General features: G+C 43.9%; 1 protein-coding gene across 1 annotated transcript; it reads left to right on the forward strand.

The window, feature by feature from the left end:
• Window positions 1–773: 773 nt before the first annotated feature.
• ERG28 (ergosterol biosynthesis protein) lies at window positions 774–10,808 on the forward strand. The gene is made up of 3 exons (XM_087676458.1): window positions 774–979; window positions 9,278–9,484; window positions 10,358–10,808. The coding sequence occupies exons 1-3, from the start codon at window positions 865–867 to the stop codon at window positions 10,426–10,428; spliced, it is 393 nt and encodes a 130-aa protein (XP_087532584.1). The 5' UTR covers window positions 774–864; the 3' UTR covers window positions 10,429–10,808.
• Window positions 10,809–14,831: the final 4,023 nt, after the last annotated feature.

Here is a 14,831-nt window from a genome sequence, read left to right on the forward strand (position 1 = left end):
ATTCCTCTTAGAATAGTTGTAAATGTTACTTTTCTCTAAATGCATCACTTTTGATACTTTTAGGCTTGGACAACTTGTATCACTCAAGAGAAGTCATTGTATGTATTTAGAATCACCCAAAGTTCTCATTAAGTCATTGGAACTTAATATTGGATGCTCAATCTACTTTAGAGGCCAGTTATGTTCCTAGAAAACCTTGTAAAGACTCATTGCTATTTGTCCATATTGCTTATCACTTCATGAAGATAGGACAAAATATCATCTCAGATGCATATAGTTGAATTTTTTGTGTAAATGGTATTTCCTATGGTTTTCCTTCACTGAACTTGTAGCCACATGACAATGCCATGCAAAGCATAGCCTAAGCAAAAAGCATGACATCATATATGCATTGTAAAGTAGAATAAGAAGCTAACGTTTGGAACAAATATATCTAATATTTCTACATAGACACATGTGTAACTTAATTCTTCCTTAACAATGTCCTTTGTCTCTTTAATTATACATCCTACAATCATATCGAAGAAAAAACTTGAATCACTTGACATATTTTTAGCGCATATTTATAAATGTGTGAAAATTAACATAAAATCAAAATATGATATGTATGTGTGAACCCTCTTGTCACACAAAGTGTGAGTGACATTGTGTCGGCCTGGTCTTGCAATTTGCACAACCTAGCCCCTAGTACTTTGAGAGGGCTACATCTGCCTATGAAACCCAAAAACCGAATGTCAAGGAACTCTCTCCAGTCCTAAAAAGACCTGTCGTCTAAGGCTACGACTAACTATATGGACCCTAGAGAACTTGGCCATTAATAGAATTACCCATTACGAGAGAGAGAGAGAGAGAGAGAGAGAGAGGATGAGGCCTCTCGGATGGTGGCTCACGATCGTAGGATTGATCCGTCTGTCATCGGTATGGTTCGGGTTTGTCGATATCTGGGCGCTGCGATTGGCCGTATTCTCTCAAACCACTAGTAAGTCTCATCGATCTACATCTCCATTGCCCTCACTGTAAAAAAATGTGGAGCGATCGTGCTTTTACTTAAATGTGGCTTAGATCTGATAGATGATCTCTGACGGGGACCTTTCTTTCTACTAAATCATTAGACCCAACACCTTCGTCTCTGTACAAGTGGATGTGCTTATCACGATTCCTTTGTAAAGCAAGTGTATGCAATATTCATGTCTTGCGGCCACAATGTGGCACTTCTGGTGGCGTTCCTGTTCAGGATTACAGTATGTCATAACATATTATGGACTGTGGGAATGAGTTAAGAATGATGCAAGCAGTTATACTATTGCCATTTGCTGTCCAAAGAGATGCAAGGAAATGCTAGATCAAATAGAGAAACACAAAATGTATGGCACATGAAAAAACACAATCCAGTGAATACTCGAGGAAGAAGAGGGTGTATAGAAACGACAATGATACATGGGGGCCTCAAGCTCCCATGTCTCGAGGACCAGGGCAGTTGAGAGAGGGGTCAGACAGCTCCAAGAGTGTGTTCTTGAGACGGATTTACAACTGTGCTGTGTGGAAGTGATGAAAGGAACACAGAGAAAAGAGAACTTAGAAGATGAGGAAGGTAGCAAAATCAATAAATAGGGAAGAATGTGGATACAACAGCCCCTGCACATGTGCCTTGGCATGTCAGTGAGGGAGATAGATTACTGAAGGGCAGGAGGGAGAAAGCTGAGTGAGGATCGAGGAGAGAAAAGATGAATGATGGCGGGAGGATGATGATCAGGACAACAACAGGGAAGTAGAAGCTGAATGCAATGCTGGAGTAGGGGCACCCCATAAATAAAGATTTAATCAGTCCAATTTGCTGCCATCAAAGTCACCCGACAACATAAAGTCTATGAAAACTAACTGATTTGTCAAAATTATGATCACATTACATGTCTGCCCCAAAAGTGTCCTGCTTTCCATGAAAAATGGCTTAGAACTGTCCACCTAGCAACAGAGGAAAGTCACTGATCAGCAAAAAGGAGATGTCAAGTGCTGTAGGAGAGGGCCAAGAAGGTTGCACGACTTGCTGGAAAGGTCAGAGGTTGCCACTTGATGTGCCTATGATGAAGGCTACTGCCACATGAAGTAGACTGATTGACAAAGACGGTGCCAACTCCACAAGGCCTTACCAGACTCTAGCTGAGGCTCAGAAAGATGATCATAAAAGAAGACACTTGAATACATGTCTGCTAATGCTCCCTCTCACATCCTAGGTATGTTGAAGGCCAAAGAAGTAGAAATTTAGATGGAAGTTTGTGTTAGAGATCATAGCCAGGCAGGAGGCTGGTGCAGTCGGACAGTGTGCAGTCGGACTGCACAGTCGGACTGCCATGTGGCAGTCCGACCCATTGCAGGCAGTCGGCTGCATTTAATGCAGCCGACAGGGTATTTCTGGCGCCCTATTTTTTGGCAGATTCTGGCTATAAATAGCCGACATTCCCAGCAGTCTCCCACACTTCTCTGCTCGGAAATTACAGACCGGTGACACGCGCAGATTCCGTCTCTGTTCGCAGATTTCAGACAGGAGACAGTGCAGACTGCAGCGGACTTCGAGGTGAACAGCAGGTTGCATCGTCGAGGTGGAGACACGCAGTCCAGCGCACTGCGCCCGTGTATATATCTGCATATCTTTGTATTCAGCACACTTTATACAGCAGATCTTCATCTTCCACTGTCTCTTTCTCTCTCTTCTCTCTGCGTTCTCTCTCTCTCAGTCCTACGCTTCCGCACCGCTGCACTCTGACATGGTATCAGAGCAGTGTTAGAGGGCTGACTGAGTGCAGAATCAACCCGAAGAGGGGTTTCCATCGCAACACAAATTTGCGTTTTTTGCGTTTAAGGGCAGATAGGAGGGCTGCGCCTTGGAACAAGGCTGAAGCGAGTGTGGGCGCGCAGGAAAGGAGTCCAGGTGGTGGATTTGCTGCTATTTGACGCGGAGGAAGTTTGAGTTTTCAGCCTACAAGTGCAGGTTTTGCTTTTTCATGGCCTTCGGCGGGTGAAGAAGGTTCAGGACGCAGAAGAGCCTTAGCAGGCTAAGTTTTCCCAGTCAGAGGGGGCTGCTTTTGTGTTTGTGAAGGCATTACAGGTGAAGATGTCTACAGAGATTGACTTGGAGTTCCAGTCAATTATGGACCGGAAGGTGCCTGTCTTATCGGCTCTTCCTGCAGATCAAAAGCTCGACGGCGACAACTATCGCATTTGGCGCATCATGATGTTGGCCATCCTTGAGTCCTATGATTTGGCGGAGCTGGTACAGGAGGAGATCGACCGGCCCTCGGTAAGAGATGAGTCCAAACTCTCTTCCGATGCTCGTGCGGAGTTGGTCAAGGCTCAGTCTCATTGGGACAAACTGAATGCCAGGATTCGTTCCTTTCTTTTTCTATCCTGTACTATAGCCGTGATCACTCACATCGAGCACATGACGGTGGCTCGGGAGATATGGCTGGAGCTTGATCAGATGTACAATCGGATGACCCTTATGAAGCGGGTTTCTTTGGAGGTACAGATGCGGACCTTGTCCGTAAACAATTCTTCTTCGCTACGAGAGCACATTAACAAGCTAAGGCAGCTTCAGATGCAGCTTCAGAATACGGGGAAGCCGATTTCCTCCGAAGACATAGTGATCACACTTTTGTCCCAGTTGCCGCCACGATTTGGTACATTTTACTCTGTCCTTATTGCTTCGGGGCGCGAGTCTACTCTTCGGTGGGAAGAGTTGGTTCCTATGGTCTTGGACCAAGAGGAACAGTTAAAGGGACAGAATGCTTCCAAGTCGGAGGCGCTGACAGGTCAAGCCTCTCAGAAGAAGGGGAAGGACCAAAAGAAGAAGAAGGGGGATAACAAGTCCAAGAAGGACAAGGAGAAGGATAAGGACAAAGACTCCACATGCCATATTTGTGGAAAGACTGGCCATTGGAAGAAGGATTGCCTTGACAAAGACAAGAAGGACACCAAGGATTCTGGAGCGGTGGCTGCACCCTCATCAGCTGCATTTCTTCATCTAGCTGTCATTGAGGACGCTTCACCGAATGCTTCTGATGCTGCGATGACGGCTCCCCAGGCTCGAGAGTGGATCGTTGATAGTGGTGCCTCGCGGCACATGACTCCTTCATCAGATGGTGTTGCCCAATTGCGACCCTCGCGTGGGCAGATTCTCATTGGAGACAACTCTTCAGTATCTATTGCAGGTCAGGGTAAGATGCAGCTTATTTCCGATGGACGAGGTGGTACCCATACCTCAGAGGTTTTGCATGTACCAGGCTTAGGGTACCATCTCCTTTCAGTTCATAAGATTTGCTCCCTTGGCCTTTTGGTGGAGTTTGACAGTACTACGGTGCGAGTCCTTAATTGTGGATCGAGGAAGGTTCTCTCATCCGGATATGAGAACGGCATTTATAAATTGAAGTCTTCCACCGCCCTCTCTACTCTTCTTCTTACCTCTCAGTCACAGTCAGAACTATGGCATGCTCGGTTTGGTTACCTGAACTATGATTATCTTCGGAGGGCGTCACGTGGACAGCTTGTTCGAGGGTTGCCGGATATAGTGGTGAGCCAGTAGCCATGTGTCTCCTGCATTCGGGGGAAGCAGCATAGGGATGCCATTCCCCACACAGCTTCGCGGCGGTCTACTTCATCGATGGAGCTTGTATCTATGGATCTATGTGGCCCTATGAGGAATGAGTCCTTGTGTGGGAGCTCGTACTTCATGCTGATCGTGGATGACTACAGCAGGATAACATGGGCCTACTTTTTGGCATTAAAGTCAGAAGCTTTCTCACACTTCAAGGATTGGCTTCTCTTTGAGGAGAACCGATCGGGCCGGAAGTTGAAGACCTTGCGATCCGACAAGGGCGGTGAATTTGTTTCTAATGAGTTTGCTCGGTTTTGTGCAGATAAAGGAATTCACCAGGAGTTTGCCAATACCAACACTCCTCAAGAAAATGGCATTCTTGAACGGAAGAACCGCAGTGTGATCGAGATGGCGCGCACCGACAGACCCCTCGGGTTCTGTGGGCCGAGGCTGTGGCTACTGCCGTCCACATCGTTAATCGATCCTCTACTTCGGCCGTGGAAGGGATGACCCCGTTTGAGGCTTATTTTGGAATGAAGCCAGATGTTTCTTACTTCCGAGTCTTTGGGTGTGATGCCTATGTTCACATTCCCAAGGCTCACCGTGATAAATTTGAAGCAGCTTCCTGAAGTCAGGTATTTGTTGGCTACAACTCCCAGTCCCAAGGCTATCGATTGTATGATCCCGTCAAGCGGGATGTGTACACTAGCCGCGATGTGCGGTTTGTGGAGGTTCCGGCTATATCAACGGGTGAGGAGCATCCCGTTCTTGGAGATCCAAGGGAGAGTTGGGCTCCTTCTACAGTTCCACTGGAGCCCGTGCCTTTTGATTATGATTCTGTTTCTGACACAGAGTCTACTGTTCCACCGGTCACCTCAGAGGAGTTACCACCGGTGGATATTCTAGAGTCTTCTGCTGATGGAGAGAGACGAGGGGAGGTTCGGCCTCCTTCTCGCTGGGCCCGTGACACACTCTGTGATTCAGGGATCGAGGGGGTTCCTGAGGAGTGGGGACCGCAGGATGGTCCGCGGCGGTCATGGTGGCACCAGGCACATTCTACGGAGCTTGTTTGCTCTAACTATTGTTTGATGACCCGTGTTATGCAGGATCGAGAGCCCACTTCCGTGAAGGAGGCTTTACAGTCCGCACCTTGGAAGAAAGCTATGGAAGCCGAGTTGGAGGCTATTGAGAGGAATGGCACTTGGTCACTCGTGCCCCGCCCCCCGAATAAGAAGGTGATTGGCGTCAAGTGGGTCTTCAAGACCAAATACCTTAGCGACGGTTCTTTGGATAAGCACAAGGCTCGCCTTGTTGCTAAAGGTTTTGCACAGTGCCCAGGGATTGACTGTCATGATACTTTTGCCCCCACAGCTCGTATGGCGACCATTAGAGCTGTTCTTGCTTTGGCTGGCCATAGGAGATGGCCTGTTTACCAGTTGGATGTGAAGTCGGCCTTCCTCAATGGTGATTTGATGGAGGAGATCTATATTGAGCAGCCTCCTGGCTTTGGATCTTCAGATGGGAAAGTCTACAGGTTGAAGAAGGCCTTGTATGGCCTCAAGCAGGCTTTGCGTGCATGGAACGAGAAGATTGATTCGTTCCTCCAATCTCAGTTGGGATATCGGCGTTCCAAGGCCGATCCGCAGCTTTATGTTCACACTTCCGAGGATGGTTGTGTGCTTTTTGTCTTATATGTTGATGATTTGATTGTCACAGGTGATGATGCTTGCAGGTCCAAGAGACGAAGTCAGCTTTACATCGGACGTTCGAGATGACGGACTTGAGTCTACTCCATTTCTTTTTGGGCCATGAGATTTATCAGTCTAAGAGGGGGATCTTCATCTCTCAACAGAGATATGTACAGGAGCTCTTGGTGTCTTTTGAGATGGAGGATTGCCGGGCCCTTTCTACTCCTATGGATTCGAACTGGAAGGCCACTTCCCATTCAGCTTCTCCTTTGGCGGATGCTTCCCGCTATCGTCAGTTTATTGGGTCCTTGATTTGGCTTCTTAACACTAGGGTTGATCTATGTTTTGCTGTTGGGCTCTTGGCAGGGTTCATGAGTGAACCTAAGACGGTGCATTGGCAGGCTACTCAGAGGATACTTTGGTATTTGAGAGGGACGTTTGATTTAGGGATTCATTACCCTGCAGGGACAGATGGTTCAAATCTTGTACTTGCAGGTTGGAGCGACTCGAATTGGGCCGGTGATGTGGACCACAGGCGGTCTACTACAGGTTACTGTTTTACCTTGGGTACAGGTGTTATCTCATGGAGTGGGTACAGGTGTTATCTCATGGAGTAGCAAGAAGCAGCCCATAGTAGCCCTTTCGTCTACTGAGGCGGAGTATTGGGCCGCATCTTCCACCACATGTGAGGCTGTGTGGCTTCGGAGATTATTGGAGGAGCTTGGGTGCCCCCAGACTCGTCCTACTTTGCTGCAATGTGACAATGAGAGTTGCATTGCCTTGGCACGGAACCCTATTTTTCATGCCCGGACGAAGCACATAGAGATCTAGTACCACTTCATCCGAGAGAAGCTTCTGGATGAGACCATCACTGTGGAGTACTGCAAGACGGAGGACAATCTTGCGGATTTGTTTACGAAGGCACTTCCCCAGGCTCTACTTGGGAGACATTCCAGATCCCTCAGGCTTCTGCCCTGCCCCGGCTCTGAGAGGGGGTGTTAGAGATCACAGCCAGGCAGGAGGCTGGTGCAGTCGGACAGTGTGCAGTCGGACTGCACAGTCGGACTGCCACGTGGCAGTCCGACCCATTGCAGGTAGTCGGCTGCATTTAATGCAGCCGACAGGGTATTTCTGGCGCCCTATTTTTTGGCAGATTCTGGCTATAAATAGCCGACATTCCTAGCAGTCTCCCACACTTCTCTGCTCGCAGATTACAGACCGGTGACACGCGCAGATTCCGTTTCTATTCGCAGATTTCAGACAGGAGACAGTGCAGACTGCAGCGGACTTCGAGGTGAACAGCAGGTTGCATCGTCGAGGTGGAGACATGCAGTCCAGCGCACTGCGCCCGTGTATATATCTGCATATCTTTGTATTCAGCACACTTTATACAGCAGATCTTCATCTTCCACTGTCTCTTTCTCTCTCCTCTCTCTGCGTTCTCTCTCTCTCAGTCCTATGCTTCCGCACTGCTGCACTCTGACAGTTTGGAACATATCAATGTTGATGTACTCCTTCAATGAAGAAAACAAGACAAAGAGCATGAACCTCTCTCTAGATGAGAACCTGATGAAAGGTGTGACAAGAATATGCCAATGGAAGTGGAGAGGCATCGAATGATTGATACCAAAGGAATTGAGTTGTGAATGGATAAGGCAAGTCACTGGGTCGACTACATATACCTTGAAATGGCGTTTTGGATCTCTTTTTTGAAAATGCCATTTTGCGAATGTTTCCGAAACTTTGAAATACATTTTTGGAACAACCTCTCTTTTTTTTGATGGATGAAAAAAGGTTTTTATTTTGGGGGGAGGCCTTAAACTTTACCCATCTATGTTTCAGTTTTACACTAATATTGCATGTGTTTGCATGCCTATTTCTCTTCAGTAAAACGATATATAGAGGATGAAAGCAGTCACACAAAGTTTCATGTTACTAAGAGGGCCGCACATGTAGTGGAGCTAGAGCTAGAGTTAGAGCACGAGTCAGAAACTAAGGCAGAGATTGCTTATCACCCTATTAGTCAAGGAGGGAGTCCTTGGATGAGGAGATGGTGCATGGATCCTCAGATGATGCTTAGAGTCTAGCATGTATGATATGTCATAGTGCCATAATCACCATCATCCAATTCCATGTTTCATCATTCTATCATGGTAGGTGGTGCAGATGCACATGTGACATTGCACATAGGTTATAGCTTTTTGATTTACTTCAAGGATGGAAATCAAGTTTACAGTCAAACCCCCTAATTTGATTGTTCTGGTTCCAACTATGACATCCAGTTTATCACACCAACAGGGAGCTGACACTCCAACATCCTATTTTTCAGATCCATATGCTTGATAACTTGAGAAGACATCGATGCTCTTTACTGCAAATGGCTTAGTAAAAATATATACTGAATTATGTTGGGCAGGAACATATTCCAGACAAATAACTTCTCTTCAGTGAATATACTTCAGCAAGACAGGTCTGTAATGCCTTTGCTGCTGTTGGTTTGAAACAAGACTTGTGGTCTTGGTTACACCCCAATGATAAAAGGGTTTACGTACAGATCTCAGCAGTACATAGGTGTTTGAGCCAGTCTAAATCATATGTACATACATAAGCATGACTCCCTTTTGCTGGAAGTCAGTACCATGCGTGTACAGTACAAGCATTGTTTCTTAGACAAGTGGTTTTTGCGATGTAGAGTCATCCAGTTGACACTCTTATTGGCCAAGAGTCCTTTTAAGCTCAACCGACATTTCTTGGATCATGAGATATTTCACCAGTATAAGCTTCAACCTGTGAATATTTTTGCATCAAAGGCTGCCTCTACTACTGATGCCTGGCTTGGGGATAGTTTTAATAAAATTTACAGGGACTGGCCTATTATATGGTATGAATAACACCTTTTTAAGGCAAATGATGCATCAAAACCTTGTTGTTTGTGTAAAGAGGGAGAGATGAGGGAGTGAGGGATGAAGGTTTGATTGATCGTATAAATTATCTGCTGTAGTGACTGAAATTCATGGGAGGACTTTTGGAACATGGACACTCTTGACTTGTACTTTATGCTTTCTTTGTGCAAGAAACCTACAAGATCGACCTTTATATATTGCCACATTATTATCCTTCGTCTATGCGCTTGGACATTTTGCTACAGAGTTTTTGATTTACCACAGCATGTCCCTGAAGAATCTCCTCACAGTTGGATTTTTTGCAGGTATGGGATTTTTGCTTTGATATTCTTGTTTTGTTTGTTCTTGAAGTGGTGTAACATACTTCCTAAGTGCTGCATGAACAAGATACTGACCTAAGTGTTTCTCATTATTGTCATAAGCAAACTCCTCAGGAATAGGCTTTGTGGATCCAGAAAAGGTGCATCTTACTGGGAAACAAGTTCAGGGAAACATGCACATTTGAGGCAAATATGCTGCCTGCTCCATATTAGCAGCTGCAAGTTTGAACAAATGCTGAAATGAGACATATGCAGCCAAACAATAAAGATGAATACTAGTTCTCGAGGTGCCTTGCTGCTTGTCCGAGTGGCAAGGCAGACATGAGAAGAGAGTGAATATATAGTGGGCTGAAGGATGGCTTGATGCAAGAATGGGAGGCAGAGAGAAAGAAAGAGCAGTGAATAAGGGGGGGCAAGGCAGGCAGGTACAGTAGCAGCAGCAGGATAGGAGGAAGCACACAGGGGGACATGGGAAGGTGCATGGGTAGGTGTATTATGCATGGGGAAATACCCATTTTAGAAAGTGCTTTGATGGACTTTCTTCTATTTAAGTTTCTAAACTGATCCAGCTCTGTAGACTCTTTTTATGAACACATGGAAGTGTGCTCTCTAGAGTAAGTAGCAGACCTTGCTAGAGGTCATGCATTTGATAATTTTCTATACTTGGTGGTAGGCAAACAAGGACAGCAGAGAATGTGGTAATGTATCCTCTTTCATCTGGAACACCACAATCACATTATCTTCTAAAATTGATATGAAGAATAGTGATTACTTGGAAAGCTAGCAGCTTTTCACTAGTGAGGAGTTGCATGCTGATACTTTTGGTATACATTCTGAGTGCTTAGTTTTTTGTTACAGGAACATCGATTGTGTGGATGCTGTTGGAATTGGACAAGACAAAAAGCAAAACTTCTGTGAAGCAACAGTAAAGGCTCCATTTTTGTTGTCAATGTATGCCTTTGACTGTCTGTTGCTGATGACTAACCACAAAGCTTCCCAATGGTCATTTATTAGCTTATGTTTGGATATGAGATATGATTGGATTTACTGTGCAATTCATTGATTAGCTTTGGATGCTTCATATATTCCCATTGAACTGTGCAGTTCATTGATTAGCTTCATTCGCTCCATGTATTCCCATCAAAGAAATGGTCTATGGAATCTGTTGGTACCCATAGATTCATTGATGGCTTCACAGCAAAAAGTTCCATGTGATTTTTGTAGTGGTATAGAAGTTGAATAGATCTCTACTCCTTGTATATTCTTGAGAAGGTTGAAATTTAAAAGCAATATTTTTTTTGTCAAGTCACACAAGGCTTCAACATTGGTACATGAGGATCTTGTATTATATTTTCCTTTTTGGTAGAGAAAGTGATACTCTTTATGTTTAATTGAGGTGGGCAAAGTTCATATAACATCATTTTAGCTGGGGGAATTCCTTACATCTTGCTTGACACATATAGTGATAATGCTCTATGTGCACTTGTTTTACTTATTTATCCCCACTTTTAGTATTCAAGCACAAAATGCACTTCAAAAGTGTTTTACTTGTGTACACACATAATGTGAATCCCTGCAGCACAATCTGAGACTGCAAGGCTGCTTGTTTCAGGAGCACCCCACATACCCCAACTACCTCACTTAGAATCCTGTCCTATCACATTGTCAGTCTCTCAAACAATCTTGATGAGTGTTGACTACAGAATGGCAGGGCTCAGGGTCATCATTGATTAATTGTGCTCTATGCAACTGCTCTACTCTATAAAATTTGATCATCAACACTAGCAGAGCAAAAGACCCCATGAAGCCCGGGAGGTACAACATGATCATGTTGGGCACTCTAGTGGCCAATGTTTTTTGGTTCTCTTCCTGAGCATGAGCTAAGGAGATGGTTGAGAGCCATTGGCACAAAATAGTTGGGACTGGATTTGGCTATGCGGTTCAGATGGATAAACTGCAGTTTTGAAGTGTGATTCAACTAGCAATGGTACTAAAGATCGAGGACCTTGGCCTTCTCTAGGTTCCCAAAGGTCTCTCTATGTAGGAGCATGTACAACATTAAGATGGTGTTCTAATCCTCTCTAAGAACTTACCATAATGTCATCAATATATCGTGAAACCAGAATCAGTACTCTTGCAAAGGGTGCTCCCATCCTTTAATCTACCAAAGGTCATCAATCTGATCAATGTTTGGTCCAACTCATGGGTGGTAGGACAACCCTGCCTCACAACAATCAAACTTTGGACTATGCTAAGTCCCACTTGGGGCCACTACCCTAACTATTGCACACTAATACAAAGTGGTACTCCATGGACAACAACTTGGCTCATGGTTTGTGGAAATCTCTTGCAAAATTCAACAAAGAAGTAAAATATCATGTCTTTATGTTTGTAGGATCCATAGATGAACCAATAGCGGGATCCTCCTTGGGCCGAGAAATAAGAGTAGTGACAAAATCCCAAAGGTCAAAGGTGTAGGACCAAGGGGAGTAATTAGATCCTTCCAAATGATCTTCTTTGGGTGGAGAAGGAAGAACGGGCACTTGGATAGAAGGTGTCATCACAACAAGGGCCAAAAGGATGGGCCCTATGGGAAACATGAAGAGGGGGAGGAGGAGAGGGTTGCTCCGATCTTTGTGACTTGTTAGGTGATGTGTATGGTTCCCATGCACAATGGGACTTTGACTTTTAATCTTCACGAAACACGTTGCCTATCAAAGGGAGTATGAATAGACTCCTCATTCGAGTCATCAAAACCTTGGTCTCGGTAGAATTCCATGTCTCTAGACTCGCACACACACTAAATTTATTGTGTTTTGTTGTAGAAGAGTCGGATTGGGGAGAAAAATCAATTACATGCAATAAATCAGTTGTAGATGTTGTGCCTTTGTCAAAAGCACCTATAGAACACAAAAAAAGTTGCATTTTTAGCAGCAAACAACAGGCTGAAATTTTATGTTTTATGCAGTAGGGTGGTCTTTTGTGAAGGAAACTTTTGTATTCTCACTTAGGTGACGATACCATGTGAGAGGGCGTAGTGGAAGAGGAACACGAATAAAGAGAGAAGGAAAAGAGAAAAGACAGCAAGAATGGAAGAGAAATCTCATTGAATTTAGAAAGAAACTTGAATACAATGATGGACTGATTAGTCCTTGCAAGCAACCCAAGTTTTACTAAGGGCAGTGAATCAAGCTAAAGGTGATGGGAGCACCGGAGAGAGAGACGGAGACAAAGATGGAGTGTGCAATATGCTTCAAACAGAAAGGAATGATCTACCCCAATTAATGGTCCATTTGTATATAGCCAAAAACCTCTAAAACTAGTTGGCCAATTGTAGGAAAATGCCATAAATGTAGTTGACCTGCTAAATTTGGCCAACCAACATCATAGGACTATAGAATCATTGCTAGAGCAAGGAAAAGTTGCTAGTTATGTAGTGTGAACACACCTGACATTGATTGAGACAAAAATGCACATAAAACTTAGTGGAAATGACAGTCAAAGCTCCTATGTCTCTACTAGACTTTGGTGGAGCTCACAATCGGGAGATGACAGACTGACATAATAAAATGGAAGGCTAATACATCATTTGAATTAACATCAAGAGGAGATTAACTTCACTGGAAGCACACCATTGGCACGATGATACCACTTGGCCTTTTACAAGGACCATCCTCTCAAATCTCATTTTCAATGTCTTCATCATCATCAAACCAAGATACCTGTGTATACACATCTTCATTGGAATATCATTTACTATAAGCTAGATGAAGACCTTACTCTAGCTTTGAGTTTAGGTAGGGAGATACTATTTGGAGGGATCGGAGGATAGTTTGGCCTTTACTAGCATTACTACAACATTTCTTTCTTTTCTCATGTCAATAAGAAGCCTCTCTCCCTCTCGCGTGCGCGCAATGAAGCTACATTCATGTCATCTTTAAATCCACAATTGAAGTTGATTGCTACCTTAGAGTAGATTTTGTCACATCAATGTGTCGAGAACATGACCAAACTTCTCAAAGTAGAGCTTTACATCAATGCTACATCATATGGTTTTTTGTTTTGAGAGAGAGAGAGAGAGAGATGTCTTGTATATTAAATGGGGTGAGGATAACTCTTAGGATCCTAGTAGGGGGTGACTAGAAAAGCTGGTTGCATGGCAAGTAGCCACTTTTTCAAGGTTGAAAGAATAACATGAAAATTTGTGTTTTTTGTTACAAAGGTTGTACATGTTAGGGTGTTCGTAGGAGAGTTGCCTCACCAGTCATGGGTTCGGTTAGTGGTGATTCAATCCTTGGTCTTAGGTTAGTTACACACGAAGTGATGAATGGCTAACCCCCATCCAAAGTGTGGGCATGCACTTTTTGAAACTGGATGTGGACATGGGTGCAATACCTTTACACACCAATTGGACACAATTTGCAAAAAGGTTAATAATAATAAACTTATTAATATTTTAATTATTTGCAAAAGCAAAAAGTGCACCCTTGTCCGCCACTTACATCACCCTTAGTATTATCACCACCACATTGATCATTGTGGAAATCATCAATCATAGCTATAGCATCTAAAATATAACCCTTAAGAACTTGGCTTATGGTTGCACCTCGAGTGGAAGTCTCTTTATTTGGTTCTTGTAGATCTTGCAAAGTAGTCGGCCTTGCATCATCCTTCTCTTTGTTGATCATCTCCAAAGTAACCCTTGTTTTCTCATATTGTTTATCCTTTTATCATGGAAATAAATCTTAAATGCATGCATGTGTGTGGACCAACTTCTTTGTGAAGGAGAGTTTCAATATGTTCCTTCTTTTAATATGTATGCAAAAAAGGTCTCTAGATGCAAAACTTCCTTGAGAGAATTCAACTTGTAAATTGTTGCAACTTAAGAATTCTATTGCCAAATGTTTCCCACCATTTAACTGGATAATGCATCCCTTCTTCATCTTTTGCTATGGAGTCCTTCTTCATCTTTTGCTATGGAGTGTGCAAGTGAACCGCCTCTAATATATTTTTATTCTTTCTCCTCAATCAGGGCTCCTTATTAAGCATTTTATCATATTTCTCTAAAGCAAGCATCCATCTACTATTAATGTCTGCATCATTCTCTTGATTCTTTCCTCTCCATAGAGGATGGAAACCAAGCTTATTGCATGTAGGGAAGAACAAAACATACCTTAATGATACAAAGCACGATCTTCATTAAGTTTTCATGCATTGCCATCATTAAGAGACCGAAGCTTCGCCAACCATGCAATCCATTAGCTCATAAATTAGCCCTATCATGCCTCCTCTATTAGCCAAATGAAGAATCTTCAAGATTGTACAAATTGTC

This window comes from Lygodium microphyllum, chromosome 4 (assembly GCF_053477565.2).
Source record: "Lygodium microphyllum isolate KBCC chromosome 4, Lygodium_microphyllum_v1.1.10, whole genome shotgun sequence".
NCBI lineage: Eukaryota > Viridiplantae > Streptophyta > Polypodiopsida > Schizaeales > Lygodiaceae > Lygodium > Lygodium microphyllum.